At 43.2% G+C, this 27,005-nt stretch overlaps 1 protein-coding gene across 8 annotated transcripts in view; it reads left to right on the top strand.

The window, feature by feature from the left end:
* Positions 1–27,005, top strand: part of FGGY (FGGY carbohydrate kinase domain containing) — a 559,614-nt gene that overhangs the window by 360,699 nt on the left and 171,910 nt on the right. For all 8 annotated transcript variants that reach the window (XM_044002606.1, XM_044002608.1, XM_044002603.1 and 5 more), the window contains one exon: positions 7,355–7,458. In XM_044002606.1, the coding sequence (XP_043858541.1) occupies positions 7,355–7,458 (104 nt within the window). The remainder of the gene's footprint in view (positions 1–7,354; positions 7,459–27,005) is intronic.

Here is a 27,005-nt window from a genome sequence, read left to right as displayed (position 1 = left end):
AGCCTTTGTCTGAAGGGGGAGCCTCCAGAGTCACCCCTTGACTTTGGGAGAGCTCCCATTGTCCACTTGGTATTTTCCTCTTATTGGTTTCTTCACAGGTTCTATTTTTGTCTCTTCACAGTTTCTACCCATTGTTCGTAGTCCCTCTGGGGCCAAACAGAGCGACTAAGATCTCCTTCCTCTGAGCCTCCTTCTAAATCACTCCTTCAATCAATCCTCACATACTTTCTTTCTGTCTTGGTATCCTCAATACCTGGCACAGTGCCTGGCACATGGTAGGTGCTTATTCAATCCCTGTTGATGGATAGAGAATGGATTCATGATTCCTTCCCATTCTAATCACCTCTCTCGAGATAAATAGACAAACACCGAGTCCACCAGCAGACCTAGCTGAGAGTTTTCTGATCTGCATGTTCTTTGTCAGCATTTGTGCTGATATAACTTTTGGGAACCACTCTACCACAATGAGCCAGTGGGGATGGGGGAGGGGAGGATTGGGGGCTGCCTGGAGCCGACAGAGAGATGCAGTCCAGTCCATGACCTCAGTGTCATCAGCATTGAGGTCTAAGCCACTCTCATAACTATCCACAGACAGTTCTGAACAAAACAGTCCTTCTCATGCCATCAGTGCTAGTCCACTTGGCAGCGATTTAAGGGATGGGGCATTCTGATGAGCAACAGGGATTTAGGGAGAAAGAGCTGGATTTGTGTCTGAGGCCCAAATCTCTTGGCACTTGGAGCTCTTCTATTGGAGCAGAGGAATGTGGGCAGTAGGGGGTGCTTCTTGTGGCATCCAAAAGCCCTCTGAAGAAAAAGGAATTTTAACCCTGTTTAAAGCCTCCCTTTCCCAAGCCAAACCTGACTCTCTCAAGTATCCAATGCATTTCATATTCATGAACACTCCTGAGCCAAAGCCCAGGGATGATGGTCGTTTAAAGCTCTGGGGGTGAATTCTATGATTGTTTCCCATATTTGGAAGCCAGGGGACTAGGACTCTGGTTTTCTTCCCAAGCAAGAATAACACTCTACCTCCACAGCTTCTCTCAAAGCCATTCATTCCCTTTTCTCCCCAAACACAGTAACCACTAGAGATCTGGGACTGATCCCCACAGGATTTTATTATTGTAAGAGTCTCCTAATTTTTCTCTCTGTCTCAAGTTCCCCCTCACTCCAATTTCTGCTACCCCCACCTAGTGAAATCATTTTTCCCAAAGGGCAACTCTGACTGTCACTCCCCTACTCAATAAACTGGCTCAAATCTACTGCTCTTAGTCATATTTGATTATATTCCCCTTCAGAAATTCTCTAACGTCCAGCCAAACTTCACTTCCCCTGGTTCCTTTCCTTTGCTACTTCATCTCCCATCCTGGTGCCTATTCCTTTGCTGCTTTCCATCCCTCCCCCCCTCTCTCTGCCTCTTGGAATCCTGAGTTTCCTCCAAGGCTCAGTTCAGGAGCATCTTTCTACAGAAAAGCTCTCCTGTTCTCCCAAGCTGCTAACATCTTTGCCCCAATATACCATTTGTTTTATATTTCTGAGAGCAGGCATTGTTTTTTTTTATTGTTGTAAAACACTGTGACCCTCCACCCTGCTGTCTGAGGAGAAGGACTGTTACATTTTACCCCCTCCTCAGGGTTCTCTAGTATGCTAAAAGGTTTGGGAAATCTCACATCTCTGCCATTGACTTGAGTCCTACCCCACCCAAAGGAGGCTCAGTTGTGTTCTCCCCCATTTAAGGTACCCTGTGACTGACATCTCTAGCTCTATTAAACCACTTAACTTTGGATTAGCTTTTTAAAGAAATATTAACTTCAAAGCTATAGCAAGAAGAAACATTCAAATATCTTCCCCAAGACCTTGGGGACATAATCCAGCTCTCATCTCTAGGGAGGGAAGGGGATTAGGCTCACAGTTTAGTTCAGTTACTACTTAGCATTAGTCCCATTAGTTCAAGACCAGGGCCAGCAGTGCTGGCTTCTTCTAGTCTTTCTTCTCAAACCCATAGTCCTCAGATTGTTTCTGCTGGGAGGGCTGCTAAATCTGACTTGAATTCCCAGAATCCCATCTTTTGAGACCCTATGCTTCTGGGCCAGATGGTAAGCTCTACCCCTTGCACCTAAAATGGAAAAGGGCAAAGGAAAATGGCACATGCCATGTGCATAGAGGAAAGGTTGGGGCAGCTCTCAGACCCTCCGTTTCTTCATACCAAATGGTAGAAACAATTATGAATGAAAGAATGCTTCACTCTCAGATGCCAATATAGAGAAACCCAAAGGATGCTCATCAGGCAGTAAAAAGACAGAGAATCATTCAGCTAAAAAAACAACAAAAAAAGGCTGCTCCCAACCCCATAGTAGGAAGTAAGATGTGCGATGGTGCTCCAGTTCTCCAGTATCCCAGAATCAAGTCTCTGTCTAGTGTCTTCCACATGGCTGCTGTCATATTGGGTGATATACTAAACCTGTCATTCCAACTGTATCTTCAATTCTTGGCACAATATCTGGCACGTAAGAGGTACTGAATAAATCCTCATGGATGGGTTATTTGGATCTATAAAAATGGAATACAGAAAAATGCTAATTCTTTCCCATTCATCTTGAACTCTGTTGTACAATCTTATTTTACTTAAGACTCTATTAAGGCAGCACCGACCCTGGATTCAGGAAGACCTGAGTTCAAATCCAGCCTCAGACACTTGACACTTACTAGCTGTGTGACCCTGGGCAAGTCATTTAACCCTCATTGCCCTCCACCCCAAAAAAGACTCTATTAATCAGTACTTTTTGAACATTTACAAATTAACATTCAAAATAATAAGTACTATTACTAATATTTATAAAGAATTTTGAAATTTCTAAATAATAATTTGAGGATTTAGAAAAATATTAAAAGAAGAAAGGAAGCCAGCATTTATTAAGTGCCTACTATTTGCCAGGAACTGTGCTAAAAATATCTCTTTTGATCTTCACAACAACCCTGGGAGGTAGGTGCTATTGTTATCTCCATTTTCCAGCTGAGAAAACTGAGTCAGATAGTCAGTCAGTGAGCATTTAAAATCCTCATATGTGGCATGCATAGTACTACATACCAGAGATACAAAGAGAGGCAAAGTCTCTGCCCTCAAGGAGCTTACCATCTAATGGGGCAAGAAGTAAACACATATAAACTAACAAGCTATGCGAAAGATAAATAAGAAATAATTATCAGGGGCAGCTAGGTGGCGCAGTGGATAGAGCATGGGCCCTGGAGTCAGGAGGACCTGAGTTCAAATTTGGCCTCAGACACTTGACACTAGCTGTGTGATCCTGGGCAAGTCACTTAACCCCAATTGCCTCACCAAAAAAAAACCCCAAAAAACCCAAAAACCAAAACCAAAAAAAAAAACCGCAAGAAATAATTAACAGAGGGAAAGGTTTCCTGTAGAAAGTGTGATTTTAGTTGGGATTTACAGGAAGCGAGGAGACAAGGATGAAGAGGGAGAACATTCCAGCTATAGGGGACAGCTAGAGAAAATGCTCAAAACCAACAGGCAGAGATTAAGTGACTTGCCCAGGGCCAGGCACCTAGTAAGTGTCTGAGGCAGGACTTGAACTCATCTTCTACATTCCAGATCTAGCACTCTAACTAGCTGCCTTGTGATTCACCATAGTTTGGTTAAAATAGATCTGTCTGTTCTTGGGGTTAAATCAATTTTGTTTTATTCTAATTCTTTAAAAATTGAATCTCTATGTATGGTTCATGGTGATTTTTATAACCGAATGGAATATTTTATTAGCCAATCCTTCTCTTATGTCTCTGGTTGAAAAGAACTTCACATGGAATTTTGTGATATACTACAAGACACCCAACCTAGAAAACCTTGCCAGATCCCTGGTTGAGAAGGATCTTCCTTCTCAGATGTAGGATCATAGTTTAATACTTTCAGACAACTCTATCTTAGAAATCAGTTGCCCCAGTGGACAACTAAGTTCAAGGTATTCTGTGAGTCAATGTGCCCTAAAATGGTAGCTAGTGAGCCTCCACCAATATATTTCCCTGTCAGACAAAAGGCACCATGACTTTAAAATAAAGGCATTTCTTGAAGTGGCCTCATTGTTATCTCCATCATCATCAAAACAGGAGCAATTATTTCACCCATAAACATAGAAAGGTGATTTCCCACAAACACAGAGCTTCAGTGTTAAGAAACATATTAGGAAAGGCCACATACTGTGTGAATACTGGGTGACAGGCTCACAAACAGAGCAAATCCTGAATGCCTTAGGTGCTTCATGACCACTAATGTTGAGTGCTTCTCCTGGGCCCATGGCTCTCCTCTAAACCTGCCTTCCCTCTGGGTTATCATAGCCTCAGCTAGACAGTCTTCACTGCTTTGCTTGTCTACTTAGATGCACTTTCTGCAGGATGGTGTTTGTCTATAATCTCTACCATCCAGCACTTACAACACAGCTGAAATCCTCAGCTACCCTCTCTTCCTTAAGGAAAAACATGCTGCAAGACAACCTTATCTCAAAATGTTGTGGTTATTCTTTCTTTTTTCCCATCTCTTAGATAGAATGCCTCCTCATTCTTGTTCCTTTAAGATTTTAGCTGCTACTGAGGCTTACTATCTCCTGCGCAAGAAGACATTCTAGCTAGTGATCCATCTTTTTTGTTTTGATTTTAGTTTTTAAATCATACAAGTATTTTATTATTTTCCAGTTACCTGAAAAAATAGTTTTCAACATTTGTTTTCATAAGATTTTTGCTTTCAAACTTTTTTCCCTCCCTCCTTTCCCTCCCTCCTTTCCCTCCCTCCTCCCCAAGATAGAAAGCAATCTGATATTGGTTATATATGTACAATTACATTAAACATATTTCTATATTAATCATGTTGTGAAAGAAGAATCAAAACAAAAGGGAAAAACCTCAAAAAAAAAAACAAAACAAAAAGTAGAAACAGTATAGTTCAATTTGCATTCAGAATCCACAGTTCTTTTTTCTGGATGTGGAGATCTTTTTTCCATTATGAGTTCTTTAGAATTGTGTCTTGGGTAATTGTATTGCTGAGAAGAGTTAAGTCTATCACAGTTGTCATCACACAATGTTGTTGATACTGTGTACAATGTTCTCCTGGTTCTGTTCATTTCAAACAGCATCGGTTCATGCAAGTCTTTTCAGGTTTTTCTGAAATCTGCCTGCTCATCATTTCTTATAGCACAATAGCATTCTATTACATTCATATACCACAACTTGTTCAGCCATTCCCCAATTGATGGGCATTCCCTTGATTTCCAATTCTTTGCCACAACAAAGAGATACGCTATAAATATTGTTTGTACATGTGCATCCTTTTCCCTTTTTAATGATCTCTTTGGGATACAGACCTAGTAGTGGTATTACCGGGTCAAAGGGTATGCACAGTCCCATAGCCCTTCAGGCATGGATCCAAATTGCTCTCCAGAATCGTTGGACCAGTTAGTGACCAGTATTAATCCTTTCTTTGGACTCTACTTCTGAGTGCAAGGTGTGGCCTTTGGAGACTTTATATTCCCATTTTCACTCTGAAGGCCAACTTATAAACCAAAGAATGGTTATTTGCTAAATAAATACTAAATTACCAAGACAGTTGAAAATTCTCAATTTTTCAGCTCATAAATCCATTCTTCCAAGTAGAGAAGTGGGTGGAGGGAAGCAGAAAGCCAAGTCCCAGGGTCAAGGTCATTGCCTCTGCTATGTGAATAATTCCATTATTGACCCCTTACAATAAAGATGAGCCCTCAAGTTTAAAGTGGCCTTGTTCCATATGCTTTCATTACAACCACAGTTTTAGAACACAAAGAGACCACCTCATTTAAAAGAGGACAAAACTGATGCTCAGAGAATAAAGTGACCACTCCTTTCCCTTCAACAAAATATTAAGGGTAAGAGGCTGAATTTGAACTAACATGTTCTAACACTAAATCCAATGAGTGTTGGGCCTGGAGTCAGAAAGACCTGGATTCAAATTTAGCTTTGGGTACTTACTAGCTATGTGACCCAGCGTAGGACATGTAAACTCTGCCTCAGTTTCTTCTTCTACAAATTCTTCTACAAAATATAACAGCACCTAAAAACCAGGATTGTTGTGAGGATCAAATGAAATGTGTGCCTGACACAAATAAAGACCTACATAAATGCTTCCTTCCTCCTCCTCCTTCTTCTTCTTCTCCTTCTCCTTCTCCTCCTTCTCCTTCTCCTTCTCCTTCTCCTTCTCCTTCTCCTTCTCCTTCTCCTTCTCCTTCTCCTTCTCCTTCTCCTTCTCCTTCTCCTTCTCCTTCTCCTTCTCCTTCTCCTTCTCCTTCTCCTTCTCCTTCTCCTTCTCCTCTCCTTCCTCCTCCTCCTCCTCCTTCCTCCTTCTCCTTCTCCTTCTCCTTCTCCTTCTCCTTCTTCTCCTTCTCCTTCTCCTTCTTCTCCTTCTCCTTCTCCTTCTCCTTCTCCTCCTCCTCCTCCTCCTCCTCCTCCTTCTCCTTCCTCCTCCTCCTCCTCCTCCTCCTCCTCCTCCTCCTCCTCCTCCTCCTTCTCCTCCTCCTCCTCCTCCTCCTTCTCCTTCTCCTTCTCCTCCTTCTCCTTCTTCTCCTTCTTCTCCTTCTCCTTCTCCTTCTTCTTCTTCTTCTTCTTCTTCTTCTTCTTCTTCTTCTTCTTCTTCTTCTTCTTCTTCTTCTTCTTCTTCTTCTTTTTGGGGTTAAGTGACTACTTTCCCAGGGTCACACAGATAGTAAGTGTCTGAGGTTGGATTTGAACTCAGGTCCTTCTGACTCCAGGGCCAGTACACTGCAATCCACTGCGCCACCTAGCTGCCCCCTCCTTCCTTCTTTCTTTCCTTCCTTAAGGTCGCACAGCTAGTAAGTATCTGAGGTAGGATTTGAAGTCAGTTAATTCTGATTCCAGGTCCAGTACTCTATGTACTGTGCCACTTCAGTGTGTACATTGAGTTTTCCCTGGTGTAATGGAGCCTCTTTGATAGCAGGGAACATTTCATTTTTTATCTTTTTATTCCTAGCCTTTAGCACGTAGAAAATATTTTAAAAATTCTTTTTGATTGATTGATTTGCTCTGCCTATATAAGAGGCAATTCTCAGCAATGTAGCCCTAAAATATCAATTTCTCTATTACCTGCAGTATGCTTTTCTTCCCCCAGTCTGGCCTTCACATTGGAAGTCTTTCTCAATATTTTTCTTCTCTAAAAAGAGAATTTGACGTATATGTGTGCGGTGTCTGTGTATTGCTGCTTTTAAAATATGTGCATATATATGTATCTGTATGTGTACATATACACACATATGCATATATACACATATATATGTTGAAGGGATTTTGTTTTGTTTTCTCACAGGAGTGATTGGAGCAGATGTGAAAGGGTATAACCTACCCTGTGAAAATCAGCCACTTACTTCTCGTCTGGCTGTGATCTGTGGAACATCTTCTTGTCACATGGGAGTAAGTGAAAACCCAAGAACTAACAGCTGTGTTTTCTCTCTCTGTCTCTTTCTGTCTCTGTCTCTGTCTCTCTTTCACACACACACACACACACACACACACACACACACAGTGGACATGGTCTTTGGTCCCTCATGTTGTCTTTCTCTTCTCTCCCTCCTCCAACCTTTGATTTGAGACCAGAGGGCTCCCTCTTCCCCTTTGTCCACAATGCCCTTATTCAGGCTGGTCAGGTCCTTCCACAAGGACTCAGTTCTGGATTGAAAAGTCAGCTCTCTGGAGGAGAAGGAAGGCCAATGTCTGCAATGAGATCATGGTGGCCAGGAATGGAATTGGATCTGCAGGTGCCGGGCCCTTCCATGCTGCCCTTGACCTCAGAGACTCTAATGTGGTAGTGGACAGCTCCTTCAGCAGAGGGCCTGTTTGCCTTGGCTGGGAGCCTCACTCTCTGTCTTCCCTCAATCAATATAAATCTCTCATCCTCAGAGTGGGGCCTAATGATCTGTAGAATTATGTTCTATATCAGGACTTCAAAAGAACACTGATAAGCAATTTTCGCTTTGTTAATTTTTCTCTATGAATTACTGAAAAGGCTTTCTCCCAGATTGCAGTTAAAATTTAGTGCCTGCCCTAAAATTTATATCTTCTTTAAATGCATGGGTCTGAAAGCATTCCATTTTGATAAGTACCCATTTCTACTGTATTTTTATTTAAAAGTCATTACTCTGTTAAATTGAGACTAACGACTCCCTGTATTTTCCCCAGATGAGGACAAAGGGGTAAGGGTTGGGGGGAGAGGGGAGGCAAAGCTGAGAAGAAGAGGGAGGAGAAAAGAGAAGAATGTATAATAGGGAAGGCATGGGCATAGAAATGAAGTGAGATACAGTCTGGGGCAGGAGTTCTTAACCTGGGTTTTAAAGATTGGCTAACTAACCTCTAATTGAAATTTAGCATTTCCCTTAATTATTTAATTATAATAATAGCAAACATTTATATTTATATATTATAAAGTTTGAAAAAGGGTTTTACACATATTATTTTATTTGATCCTTAAAACAACCCTGGAGGCAGCTAGGTGGCACAGTGGATAAAGCACTGGCCCTGGATTCAGGAGGATCTAAGTTCAAATCCAACCTCATACACTTTACACTAGCTGTATGACCCTAGGAAAGTCACTTAACCCTCATTGCCCCACAAAAAGAGATAGCCCACTTAACATAACCATAGGTAGCATAAAATACTTGCTAAGTCAAATCCAGGAAGTATATGAATGTAATTGTAAAACAACCCTGGAAGGTAGATGCTATTATTAGTCCCATTTTACAGATGGGGAGAAAGAGACTAAGTGACTAGACCAGGGATACACTGCTAATCAGTGCCCATGGCTGAACTTGAATTCAGGTCTTCCTGATTCCAAGACCAACATTCTAATCACTGTGCTACCTAGTATTATTCTGAGGAGGAGGTCTATGGACTTCACCAGACTGCTAAAGGGGTCCATGACACACACAAAGATACACACATGTTACACACCAGAGGTCCTTGACTCTCTGGTTTAAGGATCACTAACCCTGAAGACAATGAGCCATGCTAAGACATCCTCCATAACCTTACGAAATAGGAGACTTTTCAACATTGATCATTCAAGTCAGTTACACAGTGTCCCAGCCCAGGGAACAGAGGATTAAAAGGCTATATCCTTTCAAATAGAAATTGTAGTTTCTTAGGGCTTTGGAAGATTTCTAGAACAATCTCCAATTCTCTTATTTATCTAAAAGGATTAGAGAAACAGTGGGGTAAAAAAATGTTATGTCAAATCCTGTGAGGATCAGTTGAAAGAACTGGGGTCATTTCATTTGGGGAAGAGAAGACTGTGGGTAAGTGGGTGGACAGCATGACAGATGTCTTCAATTGAGGAGTTGTCAAGTGGAAAGGGAACTAGACTTTTTTTTTTTTGCTTAGCCCCAAAATACAAAACAAGAAGCATCTGGTGGAAGTTGCCAAGAGGTCAATTCAAGCTTTGCATTGGGAAAGGAGGGAAGGGAGGGGAATGACTTCCTAACCATTTACTATCAAAAAATGAAGTGTGCTACTTTGGCCCTTAGTGTCTTCTTTGTCCTCAGGGGTCTTCAAGCTAAGACTTGCCAACTTTTCTATTGAGAAGATTTTTTATTTGTTGGGTATGGATTGATCTCTGATATCCCTTCCATCACTGGAATGATATGATTCTTCAGACTTCATTAGTAAAATGGCAGAAATTCCATTCACTCCAACCAAAGTCTCTACTTTGCTACTTACTAGCTTCATAACCCTGAGTAAGTGATGGTGTGACCAAGGGGAGGCATTGTGGTACAATGGAAAGACCAGTAACTCTGTAGTCAGAGGATATGGATTTGAATCCCACTGTCCATAAATTTCCATAGGACCTCAGGCAAGTTATGGAACCTTCTTAACGTTAGTGAGAGCATTGGACAAGATGGCCCCTGAGGGCCCTGCCAACTCTATTTGTATAAGCCTCAGTTTCCCTCTTGTAGAAGAGGTGATAATAAAACTTTTATTACTTAACTAATATGGTCCCTGATAGAATAAAAAAGATGAATGTGTGCAGGTCCTTAAATAACCATGAGTAATCATTCCCAGCTCTTTAAGAACTTGCATATATCTCAAAGTAATGCCCTACCTTCCATGGGTGGAAGTCAGCTGTATAAGAATTTTCCCAGAGTAATTTGAGATACGTTTCACCCTGGCCTTAAAGACAGTGGCCCAATAGGAAGAGTACTGGACTTAGAGTCAAGAAGACCTGAGTTCATATCTAGCCTCTGATACTTACTAGCTGTGTAACTCTGAGAAAGTCACTTAACTGCTGTTTGCTCAGTTGTCTCATTGGTAAAATAAAGAAAATAACAATACCTACTTCTTAAGGTTGTTTTGAGGATAAAATGAGAACGTTTGTAATATGTTTTGCAAACCTTAAGGCATAATATATAGCTATTTGCTAGTGGTGGTGAAGATGATAGAACATCCACCCATCTAATTGAATTGTTCAACCACTCAGAAATCCAGCATGAGTGATGCTAAAAAGATGTAGGAATTCAGACTTCCCAGATTAATGACAAGTAGACATGTAATCCAAAGTAAAGCTGGATAAAACCAGATTTCAACAGTTTCCTCTGATGCTTTATTAAAATATGTTGGTGACTCTGGACTCTTAAAGGGGTATGAGCCTAGGGAGTTCGTACCAACCTGAAAGACTACTGGGTATGGGCCTGGACTCCTTGATTGTTTTCTGTCTGTTGTTAAATGACTAGATTTTCTGTCACCCACTTAGGCACTGAAAGATAAAATTGTTAAACTACAATGAATCTTGATAATTGTCTGCTAATTCCTGGAAGGATTATAACCTTTGTTGGTAAAGGGAGGTTCCACATTGGCAAAATGATAGGTCTTTGAATACTCAAAGAAAAGATTCCAGTTTTCAGGGAAAATAAAAGGACAGTGAGGATAGATATGTTTTGAATGGAAAGGAATCGCATAATCAATTGACAAACATTTGTTAACTGGTTTCTATGTGCCAGTCACTGTGCTAAACACTTGGGGTGCCAAGAAAGACAACAGTCCCTGCCTCAGGAGCTCCCATTCTAATGGAAGAGATGGGTGTATTGGGTACTGTGGGTTCCATGTTCTCTCCATAGTCTTCCCAAGGTCCTTGGGCATTTCCTAACCTGAAATATTATATAATTGTGAGCTATTGTTGGGTCTCCACTGAAGCCCCTACTCTCATCTTTTTTTTTTGGTGGGGGGGTGGGCAGGGCAACGAGGGTTAAGTGACTTGCCCAGGGTCACACAGCTAGTAAGTGTCAAGTGTCTGAGGCCAGATTTGCATTCAGTTCCTCCTGAATCCAGGACCGGTGCTTTATCCACTGTGCCACCTAGCTACCCCCATCTCATCTTCTCATGGAACTGGCTCTGGGTTTCTAAAGGCTATTCTAGCAGAACATAAGGTGTGTGTCTATTTGATTATTGCATATGAGGACTGGTTGAAAAAACTACAATTGTTTTGTTTGAAGAAGGGAAGGATAATAGATAACTTCATAGCCCAAAAGGCTTTTCAGCCTGGTAATATACTATTTGCCTCTTATTTGAAAACCATACTAGCTGTGTACAGAAAGACTTATTACTAATTCAATTCAAGGGGAGAGAGAGGAAGGGGAGGAGAGAAGGCGAGGGAGGGAGGGAGGGAGGGAGGGAGGGAGAGAGAGAGAGAGAGAGAGAGAGAGAGAGAGAGAGAGAGAGAGAGAGAGAGAGAGAGAGAGAGAGAGAGAGAGAGAGAGAGAGAGAGAGAGAGAGAGAGAGAGAGAAAGGGAGAGAGAGAGAGAAAGGGAGAGAGAGAGAGAGAGAGAGAGAGAGAGAGAGAGAGGAGAGGGAGAGAGAGAGAGAGAGAGAGAGAGAGAGAGAGAGAGAGAGAGAGAGAGAGAGAGAGAGAGAGAGAGAGACATTCCAGGGAAAGACAAAATATTAAAAGGAGTTAGAAAGAAGAAAGGGGAGGGAAAGAGAAGTGGGTGCAGGAGGTAAGGTTGCTGATGAGGAGATGGAACAGTCCATAGAGGAAATTGAGCTTCACTTCTCTCCTAGCTCTAGTTGACCTTGTTTGTCAGTTTCTCTTTGTGAGAACATTTTACCATGATGTACTTAAAGACCCTAGTAATCTATAGCTTCATTGGTGTCCAATGAGGTACAGTGGAAAAAGCATAGAGCTGGATTTCCCTGGGACTCAGTTTATTTATCTGTAAATAAGAGAGGGAGCAGACTAGATAGCCTCTGAGCTGCTTTCTAGCTATAACAACATTCAAAAGTATAGACTCTCTATTTTTTTTTAAAGTAGGTTAACCCAGGTCATCTATAAAGTCCCTTTTATCTCTAAAATTTTTGGACCTTGTAGCTTCTCCAGTATTCCCCTTAGTGGGATGAACATGTACTATAGGACCATAGATTTTAAGCCACAAGGGACCTTCTAGCTCACCTAATCCAACTCTCTGTCTCTCTCTGTCCCTCTTTCTGTGTCTTTGCCTCTATATCTGTTTGTGTCTGTGTCTGTCTGTCTCTGTCTCTCTTTCTCTGTCTCTGTCCCTCTTTCTGTGTCTTTGCCTCTATATCTGTTTGTGTCTGTGTCTGTGTCTGTCTGTCTCTGTCTCTCTTTCTCTCTCTTTCTTTCATTAAGTAAATGAGGAAGCTGTAGATGTAGCTCCAAGGGGTTTTAGGTTCCCAACTAGTAAACTATTAAGTGACCACTATGGGATTCTAACCTACATTCTCTGACTCAACCTTCATTGATTGATTAATTGACTGGCTGAAATCCTTGATGAAGGTGATATAAAAGCTGTCATTCTGTTTATATTGATAATATGTCTTTTAGATATCTGGAAGAATAGCAAGTATGATAGAAAGCTATTTCTCTACATGGTCCTTTTTGGCTCTGTTTCTTTTGTATGCCTATATACATACATACATACATACATACATACATACATACATAACACATTTTTTTCCAGGCAATAAGGGGATGGGTCACTCTTTCCTCACAGAGGGCAATAAAGGCAGTCGATGTACCTTACATGAACTTGTCTATATCATTCTGTTTGTTTTAGTGGCTCAGTGGAATGGGACTATGCCCAGCCTGCCCTGTTCTCCACTAGTCTATTAGGAATCCTTCTCCAGGGGGATTTCCTTCCCAGCCAGCATTGCCCAGGACCTTTTAGCCATAGCTGATAGTGTTGTGTTAGACCAAATGTCATTCAGTGAAACAGATGTCTTTTACCAATCTGTTAACAAAGAGAAGGGGGTGGAATGGAATTTCATGAGAATTGGGAAGTATATTCATTTTAAGGAAAATGTCTAGCTCAGTGCAAAAAAATGCAAATATATTAAAAATGACTTCAGCAAATTGAGAATATGGTTATTAACAGTAATTTTAAAGACACAGACACACAAACATTTGTGCAGAGATTAAAGTTTATTTCTAGTGAAAAATTTTTGTAAGACCTTGTGAAAGAGAAGGGCAGGGGGAGGAAGAGACAGATAGACAAGATAGACAAACAACTGGAAAGAGAAACAGAGAGACATACGAAGAGACACAAAGGAACAGATGAAGAAAGAAAAAAAGTAGCATCTGGTATAAAACATAAGAAAAGGGATAATTTAGACTTTTAACTTGGAGGGGGGGGAGAAGGGGGTAGAAAGAACAGAAGTATAGAAAGTCAGTCAGAAGGACAGTCCTATATTTCAGTTCAATTGGGTGCTGAAGAGGAAAGGAACAAATCTACTATGGGTCACTGCTTTGCCTTTTGTTGTTGTTCAGTCATTTTTCATTCATGTCTGACTCTGTGATGACATTTGAGTTTTTTGGCAAAGATCCTGGAACAGTTTTGCCATTTCCTTTTCCAGCTCATTTTACAGATGAGGAAACTGAGGCAAAAAAGATAAAGTGACTTTCCCAGGGTCACACAGCTAGTAAGTATCTGAGACCAGATTTGAACTCAGGTCTTCCTGACTCCAGGCCTGGCACTCTTTCCATTGCACCCCCCCACCTACCCCTAGGCCTGAGATGAATTCCTGCCTATTTCTTCCTGATCTCATTCCTATCACTTCCAGTCTAATGATGTTTCTGGTAATGACATTCTCTCTTGCCAGAATCCACATAGCCTCTTCCTTCCTATATATTCAGTATTTCAGGTTCAAGGTCAAGGTCATTTCAGGAGGTCTCCAGAGACATTTTTTCCTTTTAAAAGACAGTTTTAAACTGGGAACACCCAACCCTACTAATAACAGTAAGCAGACTCTTTGTTGTCAACTCTTCCAGATAACTATTTTTCAGGATAGAGCTGAATGGGACGATGCCCCCGTTAAAACAGAAGCAGGCCAGAAGACTTGAGTTCAAATCCCACCGCTAGGGCTTACTACCTGTGTCATGTTGGAAAAGTCACAACTTCCTGGTAATTAGTTCCTTCATCATGAGTGGGTTAGTCTAGGGTTCTTCTGAGGTTCCTTCCAATTCTAGAGCTATGCTCTTATGACATTCCCCTTCAAAATACTCAGGACATAGTAGAGTGTTCATTGCTAAGCAGAATATTAGGAAGCTTGTAATTCTTCTTCTCAACATTTTGTTTTCATGATATTCTCAGTTAAATCATGTTCACAGACAGCTAAGTGGCACAGTGGATCTTGGGTCAGGAAGACCTGAATTCAAATCTGCTCTCAGATACTTACTAGTTGTGTGACCCTGGGCAAATCATCTAACCACTATCTGCCTCGGTTTCCTCATTTGTAAAATGGAAATAATAATAGCACCTATGTTACTGGGTTGTTGTGAGGATCAACTGAGATAATACTTAGAAAATACTTAGCACGATGCTTGGCCTATATATGGCAGGTGCTACATAAATATATATCGTTGTTGCTGTTGCTGTTGTTATCATTCAAGGGAAGCCAAGCAGTAGACCACATGAAGAGCTTAAAACATTTAAAAGGAAGGGTCTTCCCCAAGCCGCAATGTTGCCCTTTTAGGTTAGTGTTTCTCTTTCTGTATACATTTTATCATGATATACTTCAAGCCCACAGTGATTTATATTTTCATTGGTGTCCAATGAAGTACAGTGCAAGGAACATAGAGCTGGGATTGGACGACCTAGGTCCCAAACCTACCTGTGATGTTTGCTGCCCTTGTGACCTTGGGCCAATCCTTTCATTTCCCTGGGCCTCAGTTTACTTGTCTGTCAATGACAGAGGGAGTGGATGAGATGGCCGCTGAGATCTTTTTCTAGTTATCACAACATTAAAGACAACAGACATTCAGTGGCTGCTCACTTACCTGCCAGACCCTGGACTAGCGCTAGCTCCCCTAAAGAAGCTTGCATTCTACTTGGGGGGTGGGCAATGGCAGGTTACAACAACGTGCTCACAACAATTACTGACATAGGCCAACGGACCAATTAGCCAGAACAGAGGCACCAACCGGCCAAATTAGTCTCTTCTTCTGGTGGTCATGGAGGAACTGGGTGGGGATCATTGGCCACTTCCCTCCTCCCCTTTACATTATTGAAAGAGTCATATGTAAAGTGCTTTGCAAATCTTAAAACATTCTATGACCTTTAGCTATTATTATCCAAGTCAGTAAGGACAAAGAATGCACAAATTTAATTCATTTTGGGAGAAAGTCTAGCTAATAAGGGGGAGGGAGGAGGAGGGAAAAGTCTCGCAGAGAAGGTACTGTGAGATGCACTTTGTAAGAAGTTAGGTTGTCTATGGGCTAGAATCTCAAATCCCTCAGAACTACATTCGTTTACAATATTTAGATAAAATACCAGATCTACAGGGCCTCAGAAGCCAATGAGTGCATTCCAGGTGCCCAAATCTTTGCTAAAGACCTCCATACCTTTGTCACTCTTCAGATGATGCCATCTTGGCCCAGCATTCTTGAGAAGCAGGGCCCCCTTCTTCACTGGGATTTATTTGTACATGTCTATACTGTACCCAGAAATACAGAGGATGTGAGGCAAGATCAGGGCCTTTAGCACCATACCAAAGCAGCCGCAGGCGCCCACAATGAACTTTACCTTTTTTTTTTTTTTAATTAGGGCCATAAAATGCAACTTTATGATGGTCGTGTTTTGCTAGAAATCTATTCCCTGCTTTGTACAGAGGGGCCTTCGGGGCAAAGGAGATTAATCATCAGCTTTCATTTAATGCAGCCAGTGAGAGACTGTGTGGTCAGGTTGGCATCAGAACGTGCCTTTGATCTCACTCAGGTGCTCAGGGCCCGGGAGAGCCGGCAACAATAACACCTTTGTGAGACGATCAGAGACGGGCAGGCCAGAGAAAAAATGCCTTCTGGGGAAACTCAAGGCCCCTCTTTGTTGTGGTTTTGGCAAACAGGGCTGCCAACTGTCAGGAGAAATTCAGGAAACACAGAGCAGGGGTGAGAGCGGGGCACGGCTCGCTCGTTCTAAGGAGGTCCCCACAGGGTGGTTTGGAGGATCTGCTGTCTGCCTCCTTTCTCCTCTGCTTTGTCTCATCCCTCCCTTTGCCCCCTGTTTTCTGATGTTTCCACTTTGGTAGTTTGCAACAGAAGTCAGTCAGTGTTGGCCCAAAGAGGTTTCTTTTCTTTTCTTTTTTAATTACCCCCACAGCCTCAATAAATATGGTGGATCACCCTGGCCTAGCTTTGTGTGATTTCCAAGAATCTGGAAAAATAGCCCGAAGTTGAAAACATAAGACTTACTAATCAAGCCTTTGATATTTTAGAAGATACAAATGTAAGCCATGCATTTATCATCCGTGAGGATGATTTAATTAACAAGAGAAATGTTTTACCAGCCCCCCTTCCCTGTGCAAGCAGAGCTGTGTGTTTATCTTATTGAAAACAAAGCCACTTGGATCCAAAGATGACACATGTCAGAGGTGAGCCAACCCCTGGGGGGACACAGGGCTCGGGAGGAATTGGCCTTTGCTCCATCCCCAGCACCCTCTTTCTGAATCCAGCAGATGCAGCTGTCATTCATGTAAATGTGTCTTCTAGTATGAAGGTACCTGGTGGGGGAGAATTTGGGAAGCCTGGGAAATTGACTTGAATCTTGAACTTCTCATAACTGAATTCATTGAACTATATTGGGCAAAATGCCGAAATGTAGACTCCCCCAGAAAGGAAGGAAGGACGAAAGGAAGGAAGGAAATATTTTAGTGCTTACTGTGTGTCAGGCACTGTGCATGTTATATCCCCTTTTAGAATGTGAGCTCCTTGAGACCACAGACTGTCTTTTTACTTTGTTTCTATCCCCAATACTTAGCACAGTGTCTGACACATAGTAGGTGCTTAATAAATGTTTACTGATTGACTAAGTGATGGTATTCCAAACATAAGCGAAATGCAGCATAGTCACTGCCTTGTGGACCTTACATTCTAATGGAAGAAAACATATAAAAGGGAACTGAGAGGTGCGGTCCAGAAATTCAGGAGCAGAAATGGAAGGTAAATGAATGTCGACTGGCCTGAACCACTTCTACCACTTCCTATCTATGGGGTGTTAAGGGCTAAAATTCTAGCTAAACTGTCTAAAATATCTAATGAGTGGTCGCCAATAAATTATAAGCTTTAGCAAGAGTTAGGCTTTTAAGCATTTATTAAGGAGAATAAGAATTTTGGTAAAGAGAGAGAAAGGCCTAGATTCCTATCTATTAAAGGGAGAGCACATTTCTAGCTCCGCTCTCCACCAGAGTCCAAAGGAAAGAGCCCGAGACTGAGCGCCAGTCTCTTCCTTCCTCCTCCCACCAGCCCGCGTCACTTCCTGATGCTAAAGAAAAGACTCCTGGTCTTACCCTCAAAGACCTTCGCTTCATGGGCAGAACTCTTCTACAGTAAGTCTCCAGCAGGTGGCGTCATTCCAATCGTTACAGGGGCTTCAATCAAGTGTCTTAGACTTTCTGGGGCTCAGTTTCCCCAACCAGAAATGAGAATGACTTTGTCAATAATAGTGCACTATACTTAGAATCAATAAGACCCAAGTTCAAATCCCACTTCAGATGCTGACTAGCTCTGTGACCCTGGGTAACTCATTTAACCTCTCTATGTCTGAATCTCCTGGTGTATAAAATAAGGGGTTGGACCCACTAATCTACAACCTCAGTAAGTCAGAAGTGGATTGTAATCTACCTTGGCATGGGGAGTTCCCTACAGTCATGAATTCATCCATCATGTATTTCTGCATTAGAAATCCTCAGGTATTTCTGGTCACCCTCATTGGCAGAGCTCTGAGTTTCGAGCCTTTTCTTCAGGAAGAAGAGGTGGCAATGGCTGTTGGCAAAGACTGGAGAGAGAGGAGGACAGTGGAAACATGGCCAATTTTAGTCTCATCCTCAGTCTGGATGGCAAGGAGCTCAGAGAGAATTCCTCTTCTAAACTGTCCTGTAGTCATCCCCCAGAAAACCCACCCTCTAATGAAATGACCAATGATCCTTTGCAGCATTACCTCGGGGTAGGGGTCAGAGGTGGAAGATTCTAAGCTCACTCCCAGCAGACCAGCTTCCTAACATACCTTCTAGTGGCCAGACAAAACAAGGGGTCTAGAGCTCTGTGGGAAGGAGAACCTGAAGGTCCCTTGCCCATATATACAAACCCAAAATGAAGTGATTAAGGGAGTAGAGTCCCTTGATGGGGAATGGGGTGGGGGGGAAGGGGAGATTCTCAGCCACCTTCCCAAATGCTGCTTAAACCCTGCCACCTGCTCCTGGAAAGAAATCAAGAACTTTTTCCTGGGAGGTAACTGATCCCACAACTTTCCCAGGCCCTAAATTGAGCCTGTAAAAGTGAAGGAAAAGGAGGGAAATGTCTGTTCCTTTCCAGAGATCGTTTTAAAATCCAAGATACATGGCCCACTGACTTTTCTATTTCATAAGGAAAATAGTTTCTCAATCTATCAGTAAGAGGATTGTTCACAAACACACATACGCGCGCACACACACACACACACACACACACACACACACACACACACCACATGTCACTGATGTTTGCTGCCCCAAATTTTATGTCCCATGATCTATTAGTCTGGAAAGAGCCATAATTTCTGAGCCAACAGAAAGTGCACTTTGTCAGACTGAACCCTTTGATCACAATTTCCATACATCTGATTAAAAATTTGACATGAAAGTCAGGGGTGGCTAGGTGATACAGGGAATGGAATGCTGGGCCTAGAGTCAGGAACACCTAAGTTCAAATCCAGCCTCAGATACCTACTAGCTCTGTAACCCTGGGCAAATCACTTCACCCTGGTTGTCTCAGTTTCTTCGTCTATAGAATGAATTAGAGAAGGAAATGCAAAACTACTCCATATTTCTGCCAAGAAAACCCCAAAAGGAATCACAAAGAGTCAGACACAATTGTAAAGACTGAATGACAACAACAAAATAGAGAGCTAAACCTTGAAGCCTGGAAGCCAGGGTTCTAGTCCCACTTCTACACATGCTGGCTGTAACCCTGAATAAGTTGCTCAATCTCCCAATGCTCTAAGCCGAAATCTAAGTCTATGAGGTGCACGGAAGTTACCAACATGCACTGGTAGAGAGCTTCATCACCTGGGACTTCCTTTATACCAGTGGAACCACAAGTCCATTTCCCAAATTCCTGGACCTGTAGAGGGGATACTTTTTTGTTTCTTTTTTAGTGACATAGTCCTTCCCTTCAAAATGCTTAAAGGTGCTGTCGTGGAGACTGAGCATGTGTGTAAGTTGTTCTAGTGGCCATTAGATGAGGATGAAACTGAGGTCAGGCAAAGCAGTCCAAGAGATCTGCCTTGTGCACCGTACCCCTCTATGGATGCTGGTTGATAGAAAGGGAGACGGGGAATGGAAGGGAATAAGCCTTCAAATTGCCCCTACTATGTGCCAGACCCCAGCTCATCTCATTTGATGGCATTAGAAGGAGAGCTTTCTGGATCAGAGAAGGTTTGAGGATAGGCTGGTAGCCGAGCCTCCCCTACCCTGAATGAAGGGAAGCATTTTGTCAGGCAGAAACCAGGGGGAGGGTCCATTTCTGGCATGTAAGGACAGGGTGTCCAAAGCCAAGAGAGAAGAATGGGATCAGAGAATTCCCCAGCTGCAATGACTTTATTTCTCCATCATGCCCCTGTACCAGGAGCCTTCTCTGCCTCTTCCTGATTTTTGTGTATTGTTTTCCCTCATTAGACTGTAAGTTCCTTGAAGGCAGGGATGCCCAGCTCATTGTACAGTGTTCCTGGCACATAGTAGGCACTTACTAAATGTTGATTCATTGACTGACTAGAGAGTTCTTCACCGTAGCCAGGGCAGAAAAAAGGGGAGAGCAGTCATGAGAGATCAACATGGAAAGACAGATGTTGGAGAGCCTTGAATGCCAAGCTGAAGCCTTTGTATTTTGCATAGATGGGTAAAGGAGAATGGCTAAACATTCTAGAGGAAGGGAGGGTCATGCTGCTACAAAAAGAAGGTTCCTTTGGCATCTTCCCTGGGTGGAGGATGTGTCGGCAGAAGGGAAAGACGAGAGACCAGAGCCTCAAAGCATCCTTTGGCATGAGCTGAGTCAGGTGATTCAGTCCAGCTCTTTAGGTGTTCTTTTGAGCCACTGATTTTGCCGAAAGCAAAAACAAATCCTGTTCCTGGATCAGAGCCAACTCTGGAGCAGAGGCAGCCTTGCTCAACAGTTTTACGTGACTCTGTTATATAGTCAAACCTTAATTCACTGAAATGTTTGGGGAATGGCATGTCCTAGTTCATATTAACTCAGGATTAAGCATATCTTATCTCTTGCAGGGTCTCTGGCTAGGATACATTCTAGCTGTAAATCCCAGGGTGCCAAATTCTATCACAAATTGAAACAATTGTGTGATGGGAAGGAAAGAGCCCTAGTCTTAGAGTCAACGGCACTGAGTTCAAATTTTGCTTCATTTTCTTATTGGCCATGTGATTTGAAGCTATTTTAAACCCCCTTTAAGCCTCGGTTTTCTCATCTGTAAAATGGGGGTGGGCGAGAGAATGCTAATGCCAGGACCCTTCCACTTCCCAGCTACTTCCCAGGGCTATTCTAAGGAAAGCACTCAGTTCACCTTGAAGCTAAATAGTAAAGTATTTTCTATTATTATTGATGAACTACTTTTCAGGGCTAATTCAGGTAATCAATTGCAATAACCTCTTCAAGGAAAAGGAAAACTGTGAGTGATTGCCGTTGACCCGATTCTTGATCTTATAGACCCAGCAGAACTATGAGCAGCTTTTGCTTCCCAACATTCCCCACTTGAATGCCCAGGTCATCTCAATGACAGAGGAGGTGCTTGATGTGCACCTAGTTGGATTCTTTAAACAGGCTGCCTCCTCCACTCTGTCATTGACTTCTCTGCCCTTCAGTTTCCTCATCTACCTAATGAAATGCAGAAGTCCCACTCTTTAAGAAAGGTCCCAGATCCAACAGTCTCTACTCCAGCCAACACTCAAGGGCACCCCCTGAGCACTTCAAGCCTGGAATGTGGCAATGACCTCTTGGTTGTTCTTCCTGCCTCAGGACTCTCCCCAATCCAGTCTAACCTTCACCAACTGCCAAGTTGATGCTCCTAGGATGCAGGTCCAACCATGTTGTTTCAGTAGCTTCAGTCTTGTCCAATTCTTCATGACCCATTTGGAGTTTTCTTGGCAAAGATACTGGAGTGGTTTGCCATTTCCTTCTCCATCTTACAGATGAGAAACTGAGGCAAACAGGGTGAAGTGACTTACTGGGGCCATACAGCTAGTTGTTATCTAAAGGCAGACTTGAACTTAGGAACTGTTTCATCCTATTCAACAAATAACTGTGGTCCCCTGATCAAATATAAAAGCTTATCTTTGGCTTTTAAAGCCTTTCACAACATGGGCTTCTCCTAGTCTTCTTCCTCCTTACCCCTCACCCCCCCCAAATACTATGTGATCTAGTGACACTGGTCTCCTGGCTGTTCCTCAAACAAGACATTTCATTTCTCGGTTTGGGCATTTCCCCAAGTTGGCCCCGTGGCTGGAATGCTGACCCTCCTCATCTATGCCTCCTTTTAGTCTTAGCTGAAGTCTCACCTTCTGGAAGATTCCTTTCCTCATCCTCCTTCATTTTAGTGCCTTCTCCCAAAACTACCCCCAATTTATCCTGGCTATCTATATCTTATTTTTGGGGGGCAGGTAGAGGGCTCCCTGGTACACAGAGCCCTGAGTCTGGAGTGAGGAAGACTCATTTTCCTGGGTTCAAATCCAGCCTCAGAAACATACTGGCTGTGTGACCCCAGGCAAGTCACTTCACCCTGTTTGCCTCAGTTTCCTCATCTGTAAAATAAGCTGGAGAAGCAAGTGACAAACCCCTCCACTATCTCTGCCAAGAAAACCCCAAATGGGGTCATAAAGAATCAGACACAACTGAACACAACATAGCTTATTTGTACCTAGCTGGTTGCATGTTTTCTCCCCTATTAGACTGTGAGTTCCTTGAGAGGAAGGGTTTTCCTTTTTGTTTACTTGTTGCCTTTCTTTGAATTCTCAGCACTTAGCACAGTACACCTAGCCTGGCACATAGTAGGTGCTTCAAAATACTTGTTGACCTCCTCAGTTCCACTCAGCTCATTTTCTATGTTCACATTCTATTTGCACCAGACTTATAGAGTCAGGAAGACCTGAATGCAAATCCTGCCTTAGAAATATCTCCTAGTTGTGGCACCTGGGCAAGTTTCTTTGCTGTGTCAGTCTCAGTTTCCTTATCTGTAAAATGGGGGTTAATAATAGGACCGACCTTCTGGGGTTGTTGTGGGGATCAGACAGGAATGTATGCATGCATGTATACACAGATATGTGTGTATATTCCCATCTGATGCACATACGTTCCACAAATGCATATGTTTATATGTGTTGTGTGTGTGTATATATATATATATATATGTATATATATATATATATATACATATACATCATTTTGCCAACCTAGAAGTACTATATAAATGCTCATGTTGTTATTGTTATTAATATTATGGTCCAAGACTTATTTCATCTCTCACTAAGCAAGGGTCTGGATTTTCCAGTGGCTTGTTTTTTTTTTCAGTCATGCTAATCAGGTGCCTCAGACTCATTGTACTTTTCTTTGCCTGGGCTCTGAAGAATGAGAAGGTGCCTCTGAATGGGAGGGCATTGAACCCACTGTGCCTAGGCACCCCCCCCATTCAATACCACTACTAATAGAGCCCTCCCCCTTCCCCTACTCCCTCTGCTCTTCCTCCTCCTCCTGCTCCCCTTCCTCCTCCTCTCTCCCAAAGCCCAGCATGTCTGGGACGTGCCCTGTGAGGGAAGTGCATCCCAGGGGTGGGGCCTGCTGAGCCGGCTGGCTCACTGTGTTCTCCCAGGCTGATCCTGGTAATCTCAGTGAGAGCTGGCCCGCCAGTGGATTGGAGGGCAAGTTGGCTGTGTGTTTACACAGGAGCCGCCCCCTGGAACATGCCACGTTGTTGGTGGAGGCCCAGGCTCCTGAGTGATGCCTACTGCAGACTTCCTCAGCTTCCCAGAGCCATCTGCAGGCAGCAAGCATACCAAAGAGCCAGAGGGCCATGCGTCGGCCCATGCCAGCCAGCCAGCCAGCTTTGTCTCACCCAGGATCGTGGCACTGGACAGGGTGGAATTCCCAGTCCCCAGGCCCGAACACGCTCTGAACCCAGCAGAAGCAGACAAAATCCGAAGCCCCAGAGAGGGCACAAGTGGATGGGGCACCGAGCAGGGCCCAGCTCTACCTGTTGGCTTGAGCCCAGCCTTTCCTCCTGTCTTCCTCCTGACCAGGAAGGAGGGAAAAGCCAAAAGAGCCTAAAACCCAAAGTCTTTCTCCTAAGCCTGGGCTCAGCACCGAGAGGCTCTCGTTTCCCTGTTTCTCCCTCCCCCCAGGCTTTTACAAGCCTTTTTGGGGTGGCACCAAGCTCCCAAGTGTAACCACGAGAGTCAACAAAAGTCTTGGGAGGATAAGAAATCGAGTAGCCCTGGAGACTACGGATTTCTCTCCCTCCCCTTCCCTTCTCACTTCTGCTGTTGTGCACCATGCCTGGCCTCTTAAAAACCAAAGGCTGACTGCTCAGTGGACCCCATCAGGCTTGTTCATTTAACTCTGTGTGTGGGGGGTGGGTGGGTGGCACTTGAAAAAATATAGAAGGTCTTACATATATGTTATATATCATATAGACATATATTACACATCATGTCATTCAATGTGACAAATATTCATTAGAAACATTTTAGATGAATGTAGCTGCTAATGTGGATTGGAAGAGTGGAAAACCCTTATTGGTGGGTGGTTTTTTTCATTATTCTTATCATCATCATCTTCATCAGTGCCACTCGTCAGCAGGTCTCAGCCTCATCCTGGATATGGGACAGACCTAAACTATGGAAGTTTTCTTCAAGGGAGCCTGAAAATTCTGTGTCCCCCCCCCCCCCCCCCCCCCCCCGCAAGATGTGGATAGGCAAGAAAGGGTTAATTCTTGGCACAGCCAGTTTCAGGAAGGGAGGAGGAGGGAGCTGTTATTTTTAACCAGATGTTCTTTTTCCTTATCATAACTTCCCTCTTTCTCTGGCTTTGGCCAGGGGAATTCCCTTTCACATGTCCTTTTATTTACACATTTCTAATGAAAATGTTCATGTGTGGCTTTTTTTTTTTCTTTTTTTTTTTCATTTTATGCCATCCAGAGGTACTGAAAGGTTGGCTGAGTCTCTGTTCTTTCTCTTGGTTTCAACTAGTTTAGTAGTTAAGCCCCCAGGGGAGAGGGGGAAAAACTCTCATTGATGAAGGAGCCCTGGAGAGCTGCTTAGCTGCCCTCTGGCTAAAGGGGCCTGACTTCTGAGAAGGGCTCTGAGCCAGTCCAAAGACAGACTGTTAAGGATGGGAGGGAAATGTCAGAGAAGACGATGGAATGGGGAGGCCAACAAGAAGTGCCCCCAAGGTGGGAATCAACCCAAGTCACTAAGGATGACTTCTTTAAAAATGCCCAGTTATGTAGGGATTAGATCAGGAAAGTGAAACCAGGCGTGGATGTGCGGCTCTCTGGACCTCTGACTTGTAAGAGGAAAGCGTCCTTCAATTATACTTCACAGGAGAGAAGGAACAAGGCATGTGTCACCCCCTGATGGAGAGGGAGGGAAAGAGAACAGGGAAATCAGAAATGGCAGAGAGTTATGTAGACTGTAAGAGCTTGGAAGAGAGCTCATCCAACCCCTTCATTTTGTAAGTGAGGAAACTGAGGCCCAAGGAGGACAGTGGCCTGTTTGGTGGTATCCAGTGAATACAGCTCAGAACTGGGGCAAGAAACCATAATTTCTGACTCCCAGCCCACCGGTCATGTGTCTTTTTAATTTGGGGGAGAGCAAAACTGTGAGGAGATAGACAGACAGAGCTAGAGCACATGTGTGTGCAAGCACACGCACAACAGAGAAAAAGAGACAGACAGACAGACAGACAGAAACAGAGAGACAGAGAGAGATGACTTAATAGATAATTCCATAGGTAGATGATTCAATAGATAGAAGATTCCATTCTACAAATATTAACCACCTCCTAGTAAAGAATTTAGCCTCTTCCTGTAAAAAATGACTTTCTATCTGTCTTGTATATAGTTTGTGTGTACTTCCATGTTATCTATCCCCCGTGACCCCACCCCCATAGAATGTGAGCTCCCTGGGAGAAAGGGATTCTTTCACATTTGGCTTTGTGTCCCCAGCCCATTTGGTGATGCTGGGAAAAAGTAGCCATTTAATTCATGATTGATCCATTTTTTGCTAGAGTGTAAGCTGTTAGGTGGCAGGGACTATTAACACAGAACCTGGAGCAGAGCAAACACTAATAAATGCTCTCCAAGTTGAGTCATTTTTGTTGATATTGTTGTTGAGTAGTTGTCCTTCATGTCTGACTCTTCATGACCCCGTTTGGGGTTTTCTTCCCGAAATACCGTCGTTTGCCATTTCCTTCTCCAGCTCATTTGACAGATGAGGAAACTGAGACAAGGAGGGATAACACAGCTAGTGAATGTCTGAGAGCAGATTTGAACTCAGGTCTTCCTTACTCCAGACCTGACATTCTATCCACTGAGTCACCTAGCTGCTCCAAATCAGGAAGACCTGAATTCAAATCCAGCCTCAGCCACTTTCTAGTTGTGTGACACTGGGCAAGTCAATTAACCTGTTTGTCTCAGTTTCCTCATCTGTCAAATGAGCTGGAGAAGGAAATGGCAAATCAGTCCAGTATCTCTGCCAAGAAAACCCCAGATGGGGTCACAGAGAGTCAGACAAAACTGAAAGACTTAACACCACCGCATAGTAGATGCTTAATACTTGTTTGTTAAATTGAATTGAAGGAGACAGAATGGCCCCAGTGAACCTTTAGTGACTGTTGTGGGCGGGGTACATGAGAAAAGACCCAGACACGCCCTGCCCTCACCTGAGTGCTTCTGGTGATCCATCTTATCTAGTAAGGACCTTGTGCCTGAGAGATGGTCTAACAAAATGACAGGTGAGATGCCCTGGAGAGAAGTCTTTAACTTATCAGAGAGACCTGGTGGGGGAGTCCGGGTGGAGGCCATGGGGGAGAGGACACTGAAGTGGACTATTGCCAGCAGGGCCCTGAGCGGGGGTGAATCCTTCCAGAGCAATTTGACTTCCTTCTGCAATAGAGCGTCAGACCTCATAGATGGCTGGCTGGGGGGGGGGGGTAGTCGAAATGTAATCTAATCTCCCTGGCCTTTAACAAATCCTTGGAGTCTTCCCCTGCTCCCATTTACGTCAATAGGCAGGGACAGACAGAAGACTCTATACAAAACATCTGGTTGATTCAATCATGGTCAGTTGCAAGCAGGGACCTCGTTATTTGACACCCACAGAGAAAATAACAAATAGATTGAATATTTTTAGTTTTATTTTAAATATCTTTTATTTCTACTTTCCCACTGGTTGTTTTGCCTTGGTTTAGACAAGGTTGTAAAGAAACTGTGATT

The sequence above is a fragment of the Dromiciops gliroides genome, chromosome 4 (genome assembly GCF_019393635.1).
Source record: "Dromiciops gliroides isolate mDroGli1 chromosome 4, mDroGli1.pri, whole genome shotgun sequence".
NCBI classification, from domain to species: Eukaryota; Metazoa; Chordata; class Mammalia; order Microbiotheria; family Microbiotheriidae; genus Dromiciops; species Dromiciops gliroides.
Note: the sequence above shows the minus strand (reverse complement) of the source record. Positions and strands in the feature narration are given on the sequence as shown.